Source organism: Pleurodeles waltl, chromosome 3_1, assembly GCF_031143425.1.
Source record: "Pleurodeles waltl isolate 20211129_DDA chromosome 3_1, aPleWal1.hap1.20221129, whole genome shotgun sequence".
Classification (NCBI taxonomy): Eukaryota; Metazoa; Chordata; class Amphibia; order Caudata; family Salamandridae; genus Pleurodeles; species Pleurodeles waltl.
In genome coordinates this window covers 1,862,877,172-1,862,900,317 of record NC_090440.1, presented here as the reverse complement: position 1 = coordinate 1,862,900,317, position 23,146 = coordinate 1,862,877,172, and the positions used below count along the sequence as shown (strand labels likewise).

The 23,146-nt window shown below is 47.2% G+C and overlaps 1 protein-coding gene across 3 annotated transcripts in view; it reads left to right on the top strand.

Annotated features, from left to right (window-relative positions):
- Positions 1-23,146, top strand: part of PIKFYVE (phosphoinositide kinase, FYVE-type zinc finger containing) — a 1,212,885-nt gene that overhangs the window by 1,059,404 nt on the left and 130,335 nt on the right. For all 3 annotated transcript variants that reach the window (XM_069225943.1, XM_069225942.1, XM_069225940.1), the window contains one exon: positions 21,788-21,916. In XM_069225943.1, the coding sequence (XP_069082044.1) occupies positions 21,788-21,916 (129 nt within the window). The remainder of the gene's footprint in view (positions 1-21,787; positions 21,917-23,146) is intronic.

Genomic DNA, 23,146 nt, shown 5'->3' with positions numbered 1-23,146 from the left:
GAGAAGGTAAAAAACAACTGCAGGGCCACTCTTGGTGTGGTCTCGTTGGTCCTGAAGTCCTTTGTAGGGCAGATCGGTTTTGGTGGCAGTGGTTTCTGGGCTGGACACTCAACAAGCCTTGGTTGCTGCAAGTGCCCCAGTACCCAGGGTATTGGTGCAGGGTGGCTCCTGGAGAATCTAGCATCTCAAAACTCGGTGGAGAGATGGGGCTAACCTCCTAGAACCACAAAAACTCTTCCTGATGTGAGTCTCCCTCAGTGGGCCTGATGGCCAGCAAAACGATCTAACAGACAGATGGGGTCGGTGCCTGCAGATGGAGGGTGGATGGCTCCTCCACCCCAAGGAAGTTGCTTGATGGTTGGCGAAACGCTGGACAGTCCTGCTTGTGAGGATGCACAGTTTTTGGACGAGTTGGTGCAATTGTTGCGGTACAAACAGCAAGGCAGGGTTTGGTGCCAAGTGCAGTGTAAATACTCAGTTCTCGCGGTGACTGTTCTTTTTGTCCTTCTGTTCCCAGGTTGATGAATCTGTATCTTTGGTGTCGAAGAGTTCCCTAAATACTCAATTTAGTGGCCTTAAGGTGAATGTAGGGTAGTAGCCATTTAACGCATCCTGCAACGGTAGTCTGCTTGCCGTTTGTGTGTGGGTCTCTTAGGGTGGCATAGTACATGCTGCAGGCCTTAGGGACCCTCTTTAGTACCTATGCCCTGGGTACCAGGAATACTATTTGCTAGGAACTTACAGGGGTGCTAGGGTCCTTGCGAATTGGATTGCAATTGAACATTTGTCCTGCTTTAGGGGAAAGACCACTAGCACTGGGGCCTCTTTAGCAGGGACCCAGTGCACTACCAATCAACAACTTCAGTATCAGTGAGCAGAAAATGGGGGTGAACATGGGACTTTCCTACAATGGCTACTTCTGTCCCCAGATTCCTCACGTTGAGAATATCCCAAGACTCCAGGCTTGATTCAGAAGATTTTACAGCAGTGCCCCTGCTTTTCTGTAGGTGGTATTGTGTGGTTCTGTGCTGACTTCATTTTACCCCATAAGTGACAAACAGAGCTGCTAATAAGCATCTTCCTGCATGCTGTTAGTTCCTTTTCTTCCTCAGCTTTCTATGTGGATCCAGAGCTCGCTCCCAACTTTTCTTTATCTTTTGACAAATCTTTTTTTCAGAAATGCTTTTTTTTGTATGCAGGGACTTTGGTCCCTCCTTAAACTACAAGGTATAATACTTACAGGCACCGCTGCTAACAAATGTCTGTGACCGAACCCAACAAGTTCTTCCTCTGATGTTTGGTTGTGGTGCACAACTCCAACTTCTGTGAGAGGTGTGCCCTTATGAACCAAAATGCAATATGGGAATACAAAGTCAAATTGCACACAATCAAACACTGTGCTCCAGCATCTTTTTGGTTCAGACTCTGTCAAGCCAGACAAGCCTATCTTTGGGGACAACACTGGTAATGAAGGGGGTATTTTCCCCAAAGTTATGTGGATGAGAATGATTTAAAATGGGTACGTCTCACAGCAGATTCTTAACCTTGTAAATTTTCCCCAGGCACCACACTAGATCCAGAAACCTATGTAGCAGTATTCCTACATGCCTGTAAGTGGCAGTGTGCTCTGTGCTGACATTGTTCCACTCCGAAAGTGATGAGTGGAGCCACATACGTGAGCAATATGTACACACTGACTTCAGTTCCTTTCGTTCTACGCCTTCAGATGCAGATCCAGAGCTTCTCTTTGGTCTTTTGACCAGATGTTGTTTGAGAAATTTTACCAATGTTGAAGGGAAAATGTCTCCTCTAAACAACAGAGCTCAAACGACTTAGGAACTGTTGCAAGCAGATGTCCTTGATGGACCTTCATGAAGGCTGTGGTGCCTGGGATCATATCACAACTCCAGGATCTGTGGCAACTGCGCCCAGATCCATCTGAAGGCCATAAGGGACCATGAGGCCAAACTCTGTCACCAAACACGAGAACACTCCGGTCCACAACCTCTCAAAGTCGAAAGGAAGGCCCCTTTCCCATAGTAGTTCCTGCAGCGGATTGTCATCCCAGTCAGTCTTTGATAAAGTCAAAGTAGAAACACAAGAATTTGAAGCAGGAATCTGCCCTTTTCCACCACTCTTGAGCTTCAGAGTGTCAACGTGGTTCAGGTCTCACTCTCGATCTCTATTGAAGCTGTTTCAGAGTTTGATCCTGACACACCATAAAGTTCCAGGTCCTTCAGCAATGTTGAATCAAATACAGGTCTTCAGGGAATCCATGCTGCGTATATATGGCACTTATCCAGCTCCCTCTTGTGCACTCTTCAGCCACAAGGATCTGCCAGGGCCTCCTGTTGAACTTCAGCTGGTGGCTCCACCATCTGTCTTTCTTAAACCCCTCATTAGGTTCAGCACCAGCTCAGTTCATCTCATTAACAACATTTGAGAATGTTCAGCTTGTTCTGCTCTCAGACTCCAAATTTATTTCAATGCGACCGGAGTCATATCTGCTGCTGCCATTCAGGCTTGTTTCCGGTCCAGGGAGGACCTGGCTTGGCAGTTCGGGCTGGACTGTTCCTATGAGGAACAGGTTCAAGACTGATTTGCATATGGCTGGGTCCAAACTGGGGTGGCGTGGTGAGCAAACAAACGATGGATTAAACCCAGATCTTTGTGACTGTGGGTGAATGTTTGATTTGCTCTGCATTCCGTCCATCATCTGTTCCTTTTCCATTCAACAGCACTTCAGATTCGGATACCATGAACTTTCCACATGGTAAAGCCCAGATTTCACACAATGTTTTAGGCATGGACTCAGACCATGATGCCTTAAGCATGCACTCCAACAATGAAAACTATGATTGCAAGCCAACTATGTTGCCCAGCATGGAAAACTGCTATGAATAACTTCTGGATGCCTGTGGGCTGGACACATCACCAGATAATGGCTTTGTGCTCCTCACCCCCCAACCAATGTTCTGCCAAAGAGAAAATGTGCCTCCTTCACTTTTATGCAAAAGGCAGCAGAAGTCCTGTACTTGCATGTGCCACCCATCAAAGTTCAGACTAATGCACTGATGAGAGTATTTCAACCTTGGTAGCTTCCACGCGAGCCTTCAGGTGTCCCCTACCCAGGCTATTCAGGAAGGCCGCAATGCAGCAGAGTTGCTAATAAGAGCTGGACTGGACACAACCGATTGTTTGTGTGCTGCTTTGTCTACCAGTGTGACACTAAGGCGCCATGCCTGGATGAGGCTTATGGGCATCTTCGGGATGTCTAGGCATCCTAAATGGGTATGCTGTTTGATGGCTCCTGCCTTTTTTTGGTAATGAAAGTGAACTCAGCCTTCGAACGCTTCAAGGAGAACAGAGCTACAGTACATTCCTTGGGCCTTTCTGCCCCCACAAGATAATACCACCAGCAATTTCACCACGTCTATGGTAGAGGTTTTTCATTTAATTGGCTCCAACCTCCTGCTCCAGATTAGCATGCTTGTTAAGCCTTTTTGTGACAGAGGACAGCAGGAACAACATACAGCTCATTTCCCTGCCCCTCCAGCACCCTGAGGTAAAATGCAATATTTCCTCCATGGATGACAAGCCAACACTTCAGAAAGGTGGATCCTCCAACTTGTCCAGAGGGCTAAGTCCTTCCATTCCTTTCTACCCAGCTGCACCTTCCACCGCCATCATAGAGGATAACGGAGGACCACCTGTTATTCTTACATCAGGCAGTGCGGGCCCCTTGGTCTTAAGGGCCATGGGGAGGGTTCCGGCCTTGGTAGTAGGATCTGGGTGTTACGTCTGCTACATCCTTGTGCTGAAGAAGGACTGAGGCCTTTGCTGTATTTTAGATCACCACCCTCTCAATTGCCTTACTGCAAAAGGACAAATTCAAGATGCTCATGTTAGCCCAGGTCTTTTCTGCCTGGGTCTCCCCTGGAGACTGGATGGTGGCTTTGGACATGCAGGATGCTGATTATTATATCCCTGTTCATGAAAGTAATTGCGGTGGTCTCAGCACACCTTCGAAAGTTGGGGGTACTAGTTTTCCCCTTCGTCAATGACTAGCTTTTGAAGGAGGCTCACCTAAGCAGTTGTCAAGAACCTCCAGATGATGGCTAATCTCATAACATTGTTGGGGTTCACTATCAATGTTTCAAAAATACACCTGACTTCCTTTTCTATGCTCACATTCATTAGAGCTATTCAGTACATGGTACAGTTTAGTGCCCTTGCCCCAGAGCGGAGAGTCCAGGGCATTCATGCTATGATCCTGATTTATTAGCCTTGTTTCTGGATCTCGGTATGGATGAAGATCTTGGGGTGGCACATGAAGGCTCTGCAGTGGGAACACAAATCCCAATGGACCCAACCAACATCAAGGGAATCTGGGTCAGTGGGAGGCCTTTTTTTAATTTTATTTTTAACTTCAGATCTGACAATGGTCATGGATGCATCACTGCTGGGTTGGGAAAACTATCTGGTAGAGATGGATATCAGAGGTCTCTGGTCTTTGGCAGAGACTCAACTCCACATTTATTGGAATTGAGATGGGATTCACTTGACCTTGAAGGCTTTCCTGCCCACCATCAAAGAAGACTGATGCAGATGCTCGTGGACAACGCCATTGTGTGGTACTGCAATAAGCAGAGCGTAACAGAGTGAACTATCTGGAGGCGCTTTTCCTCTAGAAGTGGCTGGACCAAAGTATTTTCTTGGTGGTAAACCACCTAGGGAGATCTTCAAATGGCAGGCCCATTGAACTCTGCCACAGGCGGTTAGTGGATCACAAATGCCAATTCCGGATGTGGCACATGGCATCTTCCAGCACTAGGGCGATACCTGGATCGATCTTTTGACCACTACTGAGAATGTGCAATGTAATTTCTTTTGCACTTTGGAATTTCCAAAGCAGCTCTCTCCAAGATGCTTACTGTCTAGAGTGGAGCTCGCGACTTCTATGGGCCTTCCCCCCCACACTACCTTTTCTGCCCCAAATCTGAAGATCATCAGAAATTACTGGGCCCAAGTCATCCTAGTGGCACTTGATTGGGCCAGGAGAGTGTGATACCTGGAATCCTGAGCACAAGAATGTTTCTTATGATCAACCTACACTCAGGGAGGATGTTCTGTTGCACCAATAGGGCAAGATGCTGCACTCAGGCCTTCACAACTTGCATCTCCTTGCTTGGAATTTGAGCTACAGCAGTTGACCTGCCGCTATAGTTAATGTCTTCTTGGCAGCAAGACATTCCTTAACAATATTGGTGTACACTAGTGTTGAGAAAGATTCGTGGATTGGTGTGGCACCCATCAAATTGGCCCCTTACAGGCAACATTGTCAGAAGTTTTGCTGTTTATACTCACTCTAGGACTTGCTTTAGGCCCGTTTATGGACTATTACTCAGCTCTTTCAGCTTTTTTGCAGTTGCCAGATCAGTCTTTGTTGTTTAATTCGCCGGTTGTGATGAGAGTTTTGAAACATTTACAACATTTTTCTGATAGATACTTCTAACCGCATATCCCTCCTGGGAATATTTCCCAGGCGTTTAACTAGATCCAGAAACCTTTTAATCAGTACTCCTGCATTCCAGTATGTGGTGTCGTGCAGCTCTCTGCAGACATGGATCCACTCAGTTAGAGACGTGTGGAACCACATATATGCTCCACTCATGCTCGCTGATATCAGTTTCAGTTTATATGATGCTGGTGACGACTTTGACCAACCATATATGAATGACAGTTGGTATGAGGACCTTGAGGATGCCACTGGTCTGTATACCTCACCAGACACTGGGCTAATTTGTATCCGGATCCTTCCACTGAAGAAAGGGTATCCTTCACCATGGTCATGCAAAGGGTGGGCAAGGACCTCCAATTACCTGCTATTGAGGTGACGATGATTGTCCTCACTGAGCTGCCTCATCCTGGGCAAAAAAACACTGAACCCCTGCTTTCTTCCATTGAAACTCAAACAAGCACCCTTCTCAAGGCTCTGTGAAACCCTGTTTTGGACCGCCTTGAATAGTCAGATAGCACAGCTCGTCCAGCCCCGGCTGACCCGGGCTTCTTGAGTCAGCATCCCATGTGTGACACCTTAGTATAGCAGACCTCAGTGAAGCAAGGTCAACACCAAAGCAATCCTTCCACTTCTCTGGACAGGGAAACAAAGCTCACCAAACCCTTTGAGAAGTGCATTCTTTCATCAGTCAGCTCAGCACTACGGCCCTCATTAAAACATTGGCGGTAAATGCAGCCTACCGCCGCGACGACAGCCCCCAAAAGACTGTCGCCGCGGCTAACAGCCGCCTGCTGAACAATGACCACAGTTGGATTTCCGCCACAAGAAGGGCGGAAATCCGGCTGTGGCCATGCTGGCGGATGGCGTTAAGGTAGCGCTGCTACCACCAGCAGCACCAGTAGACCACCGCCAGCCGTATTTTTTCAAATAATATGGCCTGGCGTTTTTCTGCTGGCGGTAGTAGCCCCCCGTCCCCTGCCGGAAGACCCCCTGGATCCAGGTAAGTTGGGTTTCCAACAGGGGAGGCGGATGGAGTGTGTTGTTTGTGTGTGTGGAGGTGTGTTCATGAATGTGTGTGTATGTGCGTGAATGCAAATGTATGTGCAGTGTTCTTTGTGTGCGTGTAATCATATGTGAGAATGCGTGTATGAATGGATATGTGAATGCGTGTCTGCGTTTCAGTGTGAATGTGGTACGGATGTGTGCATGAATGATGGAATGGATGTATGCGTGTATGCCTGTGTGAGTAAGTGTGTGTATGCGTGTGTGTGTGTAGGGGGTTGGGGATTGGAAGGGGGGAGCGTGGATGGAGGGGGGCATCTTGGGAGTGTTTGGGAGGGAGGGTGCAGTGGCGGTCGGAGTGGTACATTGGCGGGTTGGCTGAACCTGCCAATGTCATAATGTACCACCGCCACATCACCACCAACCACGGGGTCAAAATGACCTGCTATGTCTTTTAATGCCATCTGCCTCTTAGGGCATTATATTCACGAACACAGGGACTCCATTGCTTGAATCAAACTGGTTGTCTCTGATGACCTGCATCCTGACCTTATGCAGACTATTCAGAATGGTTGTGATGCAGTAAAGTTTACTATCTGCTATGGATTGACATCACAGATTCTTAGGTATGGTATTTGGAACCAGTGTGGCTCTCAGGAGGCGTGTGGTTGAGGTCCACAGGCTTTTCTGGCAGGGTCTGTAGGAGGCTGGCCTGGCTTATAGTGGGTACCTTGTGGTACTTACACCCTGTGCCAGGTCCAGTTATCCCTTATTAGTAGAATAGAGGTGTTTCTAGCAGCTTAGGCTGATAGAAGGTAGCTATGGCAAAGCAGCTTAGGCTGAACTAGGAGACATGCAAAGCTCCTACTATACCACCTATATCATATAGCACAATATCATAAGAAAACACAATAATCAGAGTTACTAAAAATAAAGTTACTTTATTTTTATGACAATATGCCAAAGTATCTCAGTGAGTACCCTCAGTTAGAAGGTAAGTAATATACACCAGTTATATGTACACAAACCCAAAACAGGTAAGTAATAGTAAGAAAAGTAATGCAAACAGTGTAGAATTACAATAGGATGCAATAGGCAGACATAGGTCTAGAGGCAACACAAACCATATACTCCAAAAGTGGAAAACGAATCACAAATGGACCCCAGACCTATGGGAGCTTGTAGAGGGTCACTGGGACTGTAAGAAAACAGTCAGGGTGTCCAAGATACCCCACCCCAAGACCCTGAAAAGTAGGAGTAAAGTACCCCTACTACCCCAAAAGGACACAATAGTCGTTCGTGATAGGGGGATTCTGCAAGAACCACAAACACCAGCAAAGCACTGAAGACGGATTCCTGGACCTGAGGACCTGCAAGGCAAGGGGTCCAAGAGTCACGGTAGTGTCCAGGGGGGCAGGAGCCCAGGAACCCCGGATGAAGGTGCAAGAAGGCTGCCTCCGGATGGAAGAAGCCTAGGATTCTGCAACAACGAAGAGAGCTAGGAACTTCTCCTTTGGATGGAAGATGTCCCACGGCGTGCTGGAGGTTGCAGAAGTGTTTCCACGCAGAAATACCGCAAACAAGCCTTGCTAGCTGCAAGGGTCGCGGTAGAGGTTTTTGGGTGCTGGTGGGGACCAGGAAGGACCAGGCTGTCGCCCCTTGGAGGAGGAGACAGAGGGGGCGCTCAGCGACTCAGAGAGCCCCCACAGAAGCAGGCAACACCTGCAGAAGTACCGGAGCAGGCACTTGGAAGATTTGTGAACCGGAGATGACTCAGAGTCACAAAGGAGGGTCCCACGACATCAGAGTCCAACTCAGAGGGTTGAGCACTGCAGGATGGAGTGCTGGGGACCCAGGCTAGGCTGTGCACAAAGGAATCCTTGGAGAAGTGCACAGAAGCCGGCGCAACTGCAAATCACGCAGTACACAGGTTTGCAGTTTAGCTTGGGGAGGCAAGGACTTACCTCCACCAAACGTGGACTGAAGGATCACTGGACTGTGGGAGTCACTTGGATCTCACTCCCGTGTTCTAGGGACCACGCTCGTCAGGATAGGAGGGGACCCAGAGGACCGGTGATGCAGTCTTTTGGTGCCTGCGTTAGCAGGGGGAAGATTCCGTCGACCCACAGGAGATTTCTTCTTGGCTTCCAGCGCAGGGTGAAGGCAGGCAGCACCCAGAGCATGCACCACCGGGAAACAGTCGAGAAAGCCGACAGGATTAGGCGCTACAATGTTGCTGGTAGTCGTCTTGCTACTTTGTTGCGGTTTGGCAGGCGTCCTGGAGCAGTCAGCGGTCGATCCTTGGCAGAAGTCGAAGAGGGAAGTACAGAGGAACTGTGGTGAGCTCTTGCATTCATTATCTGAAGAGTAACACTCTCTCAGAGGAAATCCTTTGTTCTGCCGTCCTGGGGTGGGGCTGCCCAGACCCCAGGAGGGCAGAATCCTGTCTGAGGGGTTAGCAGCAGCTGCAGTGGAAACCCCGGAAAGGCAGTTTGGCAGCACCCGTGTTCTGTGCTAGAGACCCGGGGGATCATGGAATTGTCCCCCCAATACCACAATGGTATTGGGGGGACAATTCCATGATCTTAGACATGTTACATGGCCATGTTCGGAGTTACCATTGTGACGCTCTACATAGGTAGTAACCTATGGATAGTGCACGCCTGTAATGGTGTCCCCGCACTCACAAAGTCCGGGGAATTTGCCCTGAACGATGTGGGGCATCTGAAGCAGAGAGAGCATAAACACTGAGGTTCTGGTTGGCAGAGCCTCAGTAATACAGTTAGGCACCACACAGGGAACACATATAGGGCACATATTATGAGCACTGAGGTCCTGCCTGGCAGGATCCCAGTGACACAAAAGCTAAAACAAACATACATACAGTGAAATTGGGGGTAACATGCCAGGCAAGATGGCACTTTCCTACAGGGTCCATTCCAAGTTAATGGGCATGCCTTCCAATGTCTCTCACATTTTTGATGAGAAGGTAGATTTGGTCATTGAGCAGTTTAAGAATAGTAGAGCCATGGCGCGCTCCATGGCCCTGCTTGTCCCACCATGTCAGCTGTATAGTTTTACAACCTCTCTGGCTATGGTGTGGGCTTCCAGTATCGCCATCAAGTTCAGCCTGCCCAGCAAACCCTTCAAACGTTTTCTGGCAGAGGCTGCGGTATCCACAGACCATATTGACAACAGGGGCAGTATGCAGCAGTCTGCCACAAGACAATTTAAATAAAGAGAGCCATAGTCAGTCTGAATTACCCAGTTGTCCGAGCTTGGACCAGATCATTGTTTTCTGTACTTTCCCCTTTTGTTTTGTTTTTAACCTTGGCAGGGGTGCCAGGTATTAAAGATAGTTTTCTTGGGCACCTTTACTCAGTTTTAGCAGTTTTCCCAGCCCCTCTCACATCCACTCACTACCAGCATTGTTTCTTAAAAAGATCTCTGGCAAAGAGCCTTCTAGTAGGCACGGTCAGGCATTGCAGTGCTGGCCTGACGAGAAGCATGACCTGATGATGAAGCATGTCGCCCAGTGGTGAGGAAGGGCTACTGTTCCGGTAAGACTAATGCATGTGGTGACTGAAAAGACACTCTAACCTAATTGGTGGAATGGAGTCCGTTCTTTTGGAACAGTGCATCTTATTTTAATTATAGGTTCGTGTAGGGAGATTGATGCTTTGGACCACATAATTCTCCCTAGTTTTGTATCCCTAAAAACTTTTTTTTTGGAATGGCCAAAGACGAAAGCCTGCACTGACAGCACCTCCAGTCAGGATGGACATTCCGGGGCGGGAAGCTTCAAAGGCCCAGCTGCCTTTGTAATGCAACTCAGGTCCCTCCAAATGGCGCAATATGGGCATCATCCTGGACTCCTCTCTATCCATGACCCACCAAGTCAGAGCTGTCTCATCGTCATGCTTCCACACCCTCCGACTCCTCCAAAAGATTTTCAAGTGGATCCCCTCCGACCCAAGGAAGACAGTCACCCACACACTCGTCAGTAACAAACTGGACTATGGCAACGCACTCCGTGCCGGCATCACCAAGAAACTACAATTAAGACTACAAAGATCCAGAATGCAGCAGCCAGACTCATCCTGGACATCCCGACACAACCACACCTCCTGCCACCTCAGAAACCTACACTGGTTCCCAGTCAACAAACGCATCACATACAAACTCCTGATCCACACCTACAGGGTGCTACACAACATAGGACCGGCATACCTCAACCACTGCCACACCTTCTGTGTACCCAACAGACATCTCTGTTCTTCCCAGCTTGCAATCGCAGCCATTCCTAAGATCAGGAAAAGCACAGCAGGAGGAAGATCCTTCTCCTGCTTTGAAGCCCGGACATAGAACATGCCACCTCACAGACTAAGGCAGACCGCATCACTTAAGCAGTTCAGGAAGGGCTGCAAGACCTGGCTCTTCTATTGAGCAGCATGTCCACAAACCTCACATTGAAACCCTAGGGGTGATTAGCCATGCTTCAAAAATCACTGATTGATTGATTGATTGAAATGTCCGAGATGACCAGCCCCCCTCTCCTGACCTGACTTCCTGGCGGCAAGACAGGTGGGCTAATTAGTTAGATTAGGAGGTGTGCCAACTTCATGCCTGTCCTACCCCTAAGGTAGACAAGCTCTTTTAAATTCCTCCATCTTGTTTTGGGTTGAATTATATCTCTCAGGGTTATGTCCACTTCCCAACGGAAGTGGTCATAAAGAGGGTGTAATCACCCTAAAGACGGACACACCATTGGCTGCCACCTTGCACTTCCTGTAACACTCCTAAATTGAGTATTTAGCTGGCACCCCTGAACCCAAGAACTCAGATCCTGATTCCTAAGAAGCCTAAGGACACTGAAGAGTCTCACCCGCAGAAGAGTAGAAAAGAAGCAACTGACCTGGTGCCTGGGTCTGTAATCCTCAACAGACTTTGAACCAAAAGACTGAAGCTCAGCCTCCATAACCCCAGGCAGACTGCCTGCCTTCGAAAACGACTCAAGTCTCCCACAAGCAGCGGACCTACTCCCCAACCAGCTTTAAAGAAAGGACTCTGCAGCCTCCGGAACCACAAAGACCTGATACCTGAAGTCACCACTGCTCTGGCTGTCATCAACCCAAGTAGGAGTGGAGCTCCAATGCCAACAAGGTTCCCCAGAGTCTGAGACCATTGGGGTTTAACCACCTACTGGCCTCCCGAAAGTCGCCTGCAGCCTCTGCATGCAGGCACCCTCTCCTGCAGCCTGTATGGTGAGAGAAACCCAACACTTAAAGCAAACACCACACCCGTCGCCTGCGGGCGAATCTAAAGTGGGTCCCTGGTGTCAACGAAGTCCCCCTGTTCTCCTGAGCTTGAGTCCACTGTGGTTTCACCCCCCTGGACTTCACGACGACACCTCCAGCCTCAGACCCCAGGACTCCTTAACCGTAAGTGCTCCCGGACACAGAAACCCAATGCCAAAAGACACCCCTGCGTCCGTACCCCTAGGCCATTGGAGAAGAGTACCAAAGGTGCAGCTGCTTCCACGAGTACCACATGTTTGTTATGAACCTGTTGATTTTCCCTGTCTGGCTTTCCACGGAGACCAATCCCCATTGAAATACATTGGGCACCTGAAGCCGTAGTACACCTCTGCACCCAACCGTCTCAGTGCTGTCCAGAATGACCTGTTAGTGGAGACCTAACCTTTGCCCAGTACTTACCTAAACCTCAGAGATTGGTCTCGTAAGTAGTTGTAAAGTACCTGTTTTCTGAACGGTTTTCCCTCTCACAGGTTAACATTGAAGAATTTAAAAATGTCACTGTGTTCGTTTTTGGCAAGTGAAAAGTATTTAAGCTTAAGAAATATGCTTACCTTGTAACCAAGTTCTTGGTTTCAAAGTATATATGAAAAGAAGTGCTACTTTTTAAAATTGGTCTCTGATTTATGCGTTTAGTGTCTCATTTATTGCCTTGTGAGTACAACAAATGCTTAGCACTACCCTCTGATAAGCCTAACTATTTGCCCACGCTACCACAAAATAGTGCGTTAGTACTATCTACTTTTGCCTCTGCAAACCAATTGGGGATCCACTGGACTCTGTATGGTGTACTTTGTTTTAGTGCAAAATAAAGAGAGCCAGCTTCCTTCACTTGACTCCTCTGGCAAACGTTATAAGACCCTGCTGAATCAACATTATCTCCTACACCAATGACACCTAGCTCATTTTTCCCTCTCAGACTTCACTATGACAGCATGGCCAATTGGTTGAAAGAAAACTGCCTCAAGCTCAACTCTGCAAAGCTGATGTTCTGATCTTCGTACTAAGAGTTTACCATGTACCTTCACCTAGTTGCTCATTGATCTTGGGCCCACACCCACCCCACCTGACCACATTAGGAACCTAGACCTCATCCTTGACAACACCCTCACATGAAGTCCCAGGTCAACGCATTCACCTGCTCATGTTTCCTCATCCTCCGCATATTACGTAAAACATTCTTTGAACCACACTGGACACCAGCAGATTGGACTGTGACAACTCACTCTTCGCTTGCATCCAAACCCATGTTCTTCACAGACTTTAAACCATCACCACTAGAGTCTTCCTTGACCTCTTGCACTGAAACGACACCACTCCTCATAGAGCTCTATTAGCTCTCCATCCAGAAGCGCTGCCAGTTCAAACGTCTCACACAAGCCTTCATGTCACGGCACAATCACTGGCTTCACTTCCACCAGCCCACCAGAGAACTTTGCTCAGCATTACTCACTTGTTTTTACACCTCCCGTCCACAGAAGCGGGCAATCAGTCATTCTCCTCCCAAGCCTCCAAATCCTGGAACAGCCTCCCCCAATATATCCGTGCCTTCTCCTCACTTCCTGAATTCCATAAGAAGCTGAAGACTTGGCTTTTCAATTAGTCTACTTGCAGGATGATCAAGACTACCTGTATTGAGGCTCAGCCTTGCTGCACGCCTACACTCACCTACTCACTGCCTGGATGCCCAACATGAGTGACAAGTAGCGCTGTATAAGACCACTTTACATTACATTGCTGAACATCTGCACATAAAAATCTTTTAATAATAGTTTCTAAAAGCTCCACCTCTTTTACCATGGACGGAGTGCAGAAAGAAACAGATGTCAGCGTGAGCAGGTGACGTATATATACAAAACCAACTTCTTGACGTCGCAAAATGGAGTGGCACGAAGAACTGTGATTTTGCAGTACGCTACCTGTAGACGCTGGAGAATATTGCTGTGCAAATGTTTCTGGATTAGATCTGACTCCTGGAGGTATTCAAAAAGTGAGGAATCTGCTGTTAGAATCACTACCAGAAAAGGTGTTACTGAAAGTAAGTAACTTGTTCTTTTTGTTGAACTTACATGCATTGCTCCCAGGCATACCTGACACATTTCTTTCTCATCAGAGAAAAGATTGTCTTTTTGCTATTGCCCTCAGTGTCGGAGCTGTGTCCCTTGGTTGTGTTTTGGTTGTGGTTCTGTAAGAACGGGATATGCATTGTTCTTGGTTTGTGGATTTCGTATTGTTTATCTGTTTTAATGCTTGTAATGGCATCATGCATTGCACATCAGGGAGAGGGATTGAAGGTGTTAACTTGGAGATGGGAGCTTTTATCCAGGGCCAGACTGGGGAATGAAGTAGCCCTGGCAATAACGCTCAAACCATCCCACTCCATTTGTCTCCTTGTACACCCCTCTTTTTTCATCCATCCGCTTACTCTCTCTCCTCCCTCTGTGATAGCTTTCTTGCTACCTTCACCTTCCCTTCCTCTGTTTCTCTCTATTAAAGCCTCCCCGTGTCTACTGCAATTAACCTTGGGGAGCTGTTGAGTGATTGCTTCTTCTTAAAGTCCATTTTCCGTGCAACTTTGGGAATGAGTTCCTAGAAGCGTGTCACAATAATGCATAACCAGCCCATGCACCATCACAAAGTCTCACCCATCTACAGGGAATTTGCAGGGTTCTTAGTTTCCAGCCATGAAATAAGTTGGGGGTCTGAGATGCCCCCAGCTGAGCATCTTGGGTTTCTACACTTTTATGTTATGCTGTTTCCATTCCACCAATTAATTCTTCAAAGTGGTCTGCTACATTCAGGATACCTCCAGCAATGACATAAGCCTCTCCAACTAGCACCCGGAGTTTTGGTATTAGAGCAGTGTCTACACTATGTATATTGATCTCATCTGGTACTTTACATTGTTTTCTTGATGGTTTCTCTATTGTTGTCTTGCTGTGTCATTGCATGAGTCGAGTCAGTGCTCCCATTTTTAAGCTGATCCTATCACCTAACTCAGCTTTCTGATTAAGAAAGACCTATTGTCTGCTTACCAAACATTTACAGTGGGCTTAACCCATTACTTACTATGTTTTGGCTTTTTTGTCACTCATAGCTTTGTTCTTATTCGATGGCTTGCCTTTCCATCTTCTCTTGGTCCCTCCTTTGAAGCATAGCCTATATACTTGTGTTCTTCCACTGCTCCCCTTTAGAGAGCTACTTTATGCATAAGAACTTTTGGGCAGCCTGAATCTGTTGGAGACCCCGCAAAGTCATAAAGGGCCCCTTCGAGGGCACCCATGGATCCAGCCCTGGATGCAAACGAACGTTGGTCATACCACTCTGACCTTTCCGGAGGCCGGTCCCATTGCCGACGCTCCTGCGGGTGGTGCCTTCCCCATTCCTACCCCTGACTTTGACATGGAACTGGATGGGTGTCGTACGACACCGATTCTGATGGCAGCAGGAGCCCTGCCTCCTATGCTGCATCATGAGCCCCTTTCTTATGGGCCAGGTTACGGTGATGAATGAGAGGTGTGTTGCTGGACCCTTTAGAATACCACCTCCAGGAACCTATGCAGACTTGGGTGAAGCCAGGGACTGAATATTTCTCCAGATACAGGCATGCTTTCTCCCCCTACCATGGGTACGGAGGAGGGAGCTTCCTACTAGACTGTAGTGGTAAGAACATCTAAGGACCTGGACCTAGAGTTGCCTTCTGTGGCCATCAGGACTAACCTCCTGACAGATAGGTGCTTTAACCAGGAGCTTCCTCCTAAGAACCAATGCTCTTGTTTCGTGAGGCCCTTGTGGATGCCCTTCTGGGTGCCTGGTCCAAATCCAGCACAGGGGTCCTGTGAACAGGACAGTTGTCTGCTGCCTTCGCCCGCTCCAGGGGACACCCCACCCCTGAGAGTTTGGCTAGCCAAGCCTCCACTTCCCAAGGTGCATTCCCTTCCTCACCCCGGATAGGGAATCCAAGATATGGAATCCATAAGGCTGGATACCCTTGAAAAGAAGATTTTCTTTTTTTCCACCAGCCTTGCATTGCAGTCCGTGAACAGTGCATGCCTTTTTGGCCGTTATTCCCACAACCTATGGGATACGTTTGCGCAGGTGCTTTCCAGGGGGTCCCAGAGAAGGCCTGGGCTGTACTCGCTCAGGCTGTTGCTGATGGGATAGTAGCAGCAAATTTCATGATTTGATGTGGACTGGACACCACCGACTCACTGGCCAGATCAGTTGTGTTGACAGTGGCCCTTGGGTGCCACACTTGTTGATGACATCTGATCTTTTGGGGGGATGTCCAGCAATACCTTATGGATATGCCCTTCGATGGCACTCATCTCATGGAGAAAAAGCGGACTCTGCGCTCGAGCGCTTTAAGGAGTCCTGGGTTACGGCTCTGTCCCTTGGCCTTGCAGCTGCTCCTCGCCCCCCTTAGTTTGCTTTTCGCCCCTTTCGTGGCTACCGAGGAGCACCCAACCATGTCTATTTCCCTCCAGCCACTATGCCGTGCATGCTGCCCAGCCACTGCATGGCCGCGAGACCCAACTTCCCCATGGATAAGGGAGCCAGCAGTCAGCTCAGTTCCCACCCCCCACTCGACCTCCCCATCTGCAGCATCCAAACCTTCCTAGTCCGTCGTCCTATCCCAGACCAGTTGGAGGCAGGATTCGCCATCACCTGCTTCATTGGGAATACATTACAAAGGACAGGTGGGTTTTACAAATTGTCCGAAGGGCTACTCCATCCCCTTCGAGACTACCCTTCCTGCCATGCCACCATCCTATGATCGGATGACTGAGGATCACTTGCCACTTCACTGCGAGGAGTTACGGCTCTCTTAGCCAAGGGACACATAGAGAGGGGGTCCCTGTGTCAGAAATAGGTTGTGGTTGTTATTCTCGCTAATGTCTGGGGCCCAAAAAGGACAAGCGCTTCCAACTAGTCCTAGACCTCCGAGCCCAAAATCTCTTCCTCAGGAAGGAGAAGTTCAAAATGCTCACTCTGGCTCAGGTCCTTTTTTGCCCTGGAGACTGAATGGTAGTGTTGGACTTGTAGGATACCTAGTTTCATATTCCCGTCCTGCCTGTCCACTGACGTTACTTGTGATTTGTGGTAGATCACAAGCACTTTCAGTTTACCGTGCTCCCCTTCGGCCTTACCACTGCCCCTCAGGTGTTCACGAAAGTGATGGTGGTGGTCGCTGCTCATCTGCGCTGACTAGTCGTTTCAGTCTTCCCCTACCTCGACAACTGGCTATTGAAGGCGGGCTTGCCCCACATTATGGTCTCCCACCTCCAGACTACTGTGAACCTCCTGCATTTTCCGGGGTTCACTAGTTCACTATAAACATGCCAATTTATCACCTGACACCCTCTCAGACACTCCCATTCATCGGAGCTGTTCTGGACACAGTGCAGTTTTGGCCCTATCCTCCCGAGCAGCGAGCCCAGGATGTTCAGGCTATGATACCAATTTTTCGGCCTCTATTCTGCATTTTGGTGAGAATGACTCTGAGGCTACTGGGCCTTATGGCTTCCTGCATCCTGCTGGTCACACATGCCAGATGGCATACGCAGGCTCTGCAGTGGGACCTGCAGTTCCAGTGGGCGCAGCATCAAGGGATCGCTCTGACACGGTCCAAATCTCGGAGGGAAATGCACATGATCTGCAGTGGTGGCTAACAAACCCAGATTGGGTCAGAGGCAAATTCATCTTCCTTCCCCAACCAGGTCCAACTGTAGTGACAGATGTCACTCCTGGGATGGAGCAGCCACGTGGGAGAGGTGGAGATCAGAGGTGTCTGGACTCCATATCAACCTTCTGGAGCTCAAGGCGATCAAGTTTGCATTTTAGGCATTCCTTCCCTCTCTTGAAGGGAAAGTGGTGCAGGTTTTCATTGACAACATCACCGCCATTTGGTACTGCAACAAGCAGGGTGGAGTGGGGTTGTGGAGCTTTTGTCAAGAGGCCCTGCGACTCGGGACATGGCTGGAACGTCACGGCATATCCCTGGTAGTTCAACATCTAGTGGGCTCTCTGAATGCCAGAGCAGATGAACTCCGCCATCAATGCATGGTCGATCACGAATGGCGTCTCCATCTGGGGGTGGCGCAAGGTCTCTTTCAGCAGTGGGAAGAGCCTTGGTTAGATCTGTGTGCCTCCGCAGAGATGGCGCAATATCAGCTGTTTTGCTCGTTTGAGTTTTTCAAGGTGGCACTCACTCTGTGACACTTTCCGTCTCGAGTGAACTGCCTTTCCGCCAGTACCACGTCTGCACAGAATTTGCAAGAAGATCAAGAACGACTGGGCCAAAGTAATTCTTGTGGCTCCAGACAGGGCATGGAGAGTATGGTATCCCAAGCTTCTGAACATGGCCATCGATCCTCCACTCAGGCTGCCTCTTCGGGAGGCTCATCTGTCGCAGCAGCAGGGTTGAGGAGGTTTCTCCACCCAAACTTGTCCAGTCTCAGGTTTCTTGCATTGAGATTGAGCAGCTGCACTTGACAGCTTTCAATCTTCTGCTTGAAGTCTGTGATGTTATCTTGGCAGCCAGGCCTCCCTCCACCAAAATGGTATACTCCTGTCATTGGTGTAAATTTGTGACATGGTGTACCAACAGAACTGTTGATCCCCTTTGTGCATCTCTGTCTGGGGTTCTTTTGCTTGTTCTCTCCCTTGCTCAGCAGGGCTCTGTGTTGGGCACCCTTAAGGGTTATATGTCTGGCATCTCTGCCTTCCTCAGACTTCCTGAGTCTTGTTGTGAGATTGCTCAAAGGTCTTACACATATGCTTACACCCACCCACCCCATTTATAATGTCCCAGTGGGATTTGAACCTGGTCCTTCCTCGTGTGTGCTCCTTTTGAGCCTCTTCATAATTGTCCTCTTTGACTCCTCACCTTAAAAAGGCCTTCCTTGTGGCCCTCACTTCTGCACGAAAAGTGAGCTACAAGCTCTTTCTTCGAAGCCACCCTTCCCATCGGTCCATCCTGACAAACTGGTGCTTCGTACTAGGACCTCCTTCCACCCTAAAGTGGTCATGCTCTTTCATGTAGGCCAATCCATCACCTTGCCTACTTTTTATGCACCCCCACATCCTTCTCGTGAAGAGGAGAGACTCCAAAAGGAGCATTGGAATTCTACCTCAGTCGTACCAAAGACTTTGGGGTGGATAATCAACTCTTTGTGGGCTTTGTTGGTGCGAAGAAAGGATGGGCGGTGCAGAAGAGATCTCCAGATGGGCTGTTCTCTGCATCAAAATGTGCTACCTACCCACCCTCCACCCGGAGGATTTGCGTGCTCATTCCACCAGAGCAACTGCTGCAACCACTGTGTTAGCATGCAGAGCTCCAGTCCTGGACAACTTCCAGGCAGCGGCATGGGCATTCCTGCACACATTCACCAAACACTACTACCTGGACAGTCAGGTCCGCAGTGACCGCTATTTTGACCGTTCTGTCCTGCAGGACTTCCTAGTATGGTCTTGGATTGTTACCCACCTCCGGTGATGGTATTGCTTGGGTATTTATTCTAAGGTAAGGAATCTGCAGCTAGAAGTCTCTATCTGATGAAAAAGTAACTTACGTTTGGTGACTAATTATCTGGTAGAGACATATTCTAGTTGCAGATTCCTTACTGACCCACCCATCCTCCCTCCTCTGCAAACTGATGTTTAGCGACTCCTTTTCAGGGTCCTAGTTCCGGTACACCAATCTCAGTGTTCTTCATAGCTTTGCGCTTCTGGTGTGGAAAGTTGTGAAAAGAAACTGATGTCTGCATGCCTGGGTGGTGCCTATATACAACCGCAATTTCATCATGGTTAACACAACATCTGATGGCACTCAAGGATACTGCTCGACAAACAATCTCTGAATCCAGACTGATGCCTGGGGAAGTTCTAAACTAAGGAATCTGCAACTAGAATATGTCTCTACCTGATAATTTGTCATTGTTAAATGTGCTAAAATCTTTCGCTGGCAAACACAGACACACTATCTTTGACTCATTTTCACCATCTTTCAGTCATTCTCTCCCTGTCTCTCACTCTGTTAAATGCTCTCTCCTAACTCTCTCTCTTTCTCTTGCTACCATGTCACCAGAATCTCTGACCTCTGTCCATGCTGTGTTTCTTGCATACTGATTAATTATGCTAGAGTATGTGATGAAACAACCAACTAACCAATTGTAAGGACATTATATTAAATAACATAGGTTCCACAGGCACAGCCCGGACCTTGAGGTCGTTGGGGCTGTGCATACAAATAACCAAAAGCTGATGGTACTTACAAGACAGTTGATAAAATACCCGTGCCACCCAGCCTACAGTGTGTGGCAGTGACAGGTGGATCATTATGAAAGAAGATCATAGAGTTAAAGCTAAACCTTTTTCCAATATAGAGTGTGAAGTCAAAGTTTTAGATGAGGGCAAGGCAGAATAATCCTGGGCTAAGGACATTAATATACACACATCAAATACCTATGGTGTGTGGCATTAAAGAACAAACTGATGAGTAGCTACATTTGCACCATGTATGTTTAGGACAGTGGTTCTCAACCTGTGGTGCAGGGACCCCTGGGTGTCCGTGAAGCATCCCCAGGGGGTCCGTGACTGCTTGGTAAATTAACTAATATTATCAGATTAATGAAGTGTGTAAATAAAATGGCTAAATGTACAACTGCAAATGTTAAAACGTGCTGTAAATGGCAAGGAATTTGAAATTGGAGGCTAAAAATTAATAGTATCCTCAGATCGATTTGTAGCAGTGCAGGCGCATCAAACAGAATATAGTATGGTCGACGTGTGGCTTCAATTGAATTTAGAAAAGCTCCAACCTTCCTATTATATATTTTTTTTGTTTTGTTTTCTAATCAAATTAAATGTGTTATTTGCGTCTGTGCTTGATGTAATGCTTGTTTCTGTATTTTGTGTGTAATGGTCTGCGGTTCAAATCATCAACAGTGTTTAGACCGGAGTCCCCGGAGTCTTCCAGTAATGACTCAGTCAGGCGCCCCCAGATTCCAGTTTCAAAGTGGTGGTTCACAGAAGTTAAAAGGTTGGGAACCACTAGTCTGGGAGGCAAGCATATTTCATTGAAATTAACTATATCTTGGTGATTTTCAGGTGCAGTTTGCTACATTTGATCTAGTTTTGAATTTGTGTGAATAATTTAGTAATGGTATCATCTTTACTGCTTATGTTCCGAGACACTCGTGTTTAATGACTGTGTAAAATCTGCATACACATGGACCTCGGAATACCACATGCAAATGCTGCATGCAGAGATTAAACTTGACATTTAAATCCTTGTACTCCATCAGAAAGAGTTGCAGTCTTAAATCAGATCTGAACTCTGAACAAGGAGTTCTATAAATGACATAAAACACCCAGTAGCCTCTTTTAATACACCAGGTTAGTTAGCCTAGCTGTCCCTCGGGAAACCAGAGTGCCAAACCCTTTTAGTGGCATTGGTGAAAAGATCCACAAATGCCATTATGGGTTGGCCCCTGAGGAACATAAAGCTGGAAATCCAGAGTGATCTCGGTCCTGTGCAATGACCAGAATCTAGATTAAACTTTATCCTGAAATTCTCCTTGTCGAAAAATCCTTGGAATTGTCACTACCCAAGAGAAACCTTTGAACAAATACACTCGTTTTGGGAAAAGTAAATGTCGAAAGTTGCCGTACCTTAACAAAAGGAAATGCAATAGTGACAAAAGACTGTGTCCCGTTAAAGCATGAAATGTTTTAAAGCATCGAATACTGAAAGGAAACTACTAGATTGGCGTGATTAGTGCACGAGTGTGTGTTTTTTTTGCCGACATCTGTTCAGACGTTCTCCTTCATTGTCAAATCATCTGTGCTGCCTTTAAGGGGCCATCCAGTGCTCACTAAATGTATAGGATTCAGCCTGTTTATTTCTTTTATGTTAAATGCCTTCATTTATTTGTCCCATCCATAGCGGCCTACGGCCTTGGCAAAAATTCTTGGTGTGTTTCGAATTGGTTACAAAAACTCACAAAACAACACGGAAAAGAAACTTGACTTACTGGTTATGGAGAACCTCTTTTACGGAAGAAAAATGGCTCAGGTGAGAGGTCCCATCATCCGCATGCACTTCAAAATATAACGATTGCCTTAAACACTTGCATTGGATTTAATAAGTTGGTGAACTAGTCCTGCTAACAATAATAACATCTTATAATCCGATGGCAGCTTTTAGGTACACTAAAATATCAGTTTTGTTTGTGAAGATTAATTTAACTGAACCAGGTCTTGCTGTAATGACGTATGCACAGCTGAATTTCGATAACGTATGCGCCCACCATGCCTGGTTTTGCCAAGTTGACAGATGCTCTATATCGATTACTTCTCTAAAAACAGCTTTGCATCCCATTAAGACATTCTGACATTTAGAAACGTTCCTGGTTCTCTGCTTTTTTGAGTCATTTAATTTTGTGTCAGCAATACGTCTCTGATGTGCATGTTATTGGTTTCTGACATCTATGTCTTTTGACATTAAAATAAAGTGGGCCTACTATTTATTGGTAATATCCATATTATCTTGTTGAAGGCGCTGAAATGTATATTTTTCTCTCTTGACATGTGCTAAAGCTGTTAACGCTTGTGCAGATCTATATAGCACCCTTTGTTGTGATTAAATATGCCTCACCGTTGTCAATTTCTGCAATTTCAAAGTGGCCACAATAAGGCCTTAATAACCTCTCATTAGGGTAAAGTGCAGACAAAATACACAAATAATCTTCAGCTCCCATGAATCCGATTAAACAAAGCTAAATCTTCTCATGGAATGATTCAAGAACACCAGAGATACTTAAAAAAAAAATAGTTTGAAGCTTTTACACTTAACTTCAACACAAGCTGACCTGACAGTGGTTCTGTATGTAAATACTTGCCCTATTTCTTTTGCTCACACTTTGGAAAGGTAGTGTATATAAAACCAGCTGTGGAGCTTAGATTCCTATGAATATGCATTTCTAAGGAGCCCTCTGCGAATGCAGTTGAATGGCCTGATCCAGCTTTAAACTGGCATAGATCAATTTATCTTAAAGGTGTAGTTAACTACATATTCAAAGCATTTCTTAGCTGTAGATACGTATGTTTGGCATACTCCTGCCATCTAGTGTTGGGCTCGACGTTTGCAACTTGTTTCTCTTCCAATGAGTCTTTCGAGTAACAAGGTATTGTTACTCCGCCTATACTATGTATAGCGCATGGTAATCGGATTTGTAGTTAGCTTGTTTTTTTCGGTTTCGAAGGTCCATCTCGGAGCTCCGTGACTGAAGCTTAGATTCTTGCC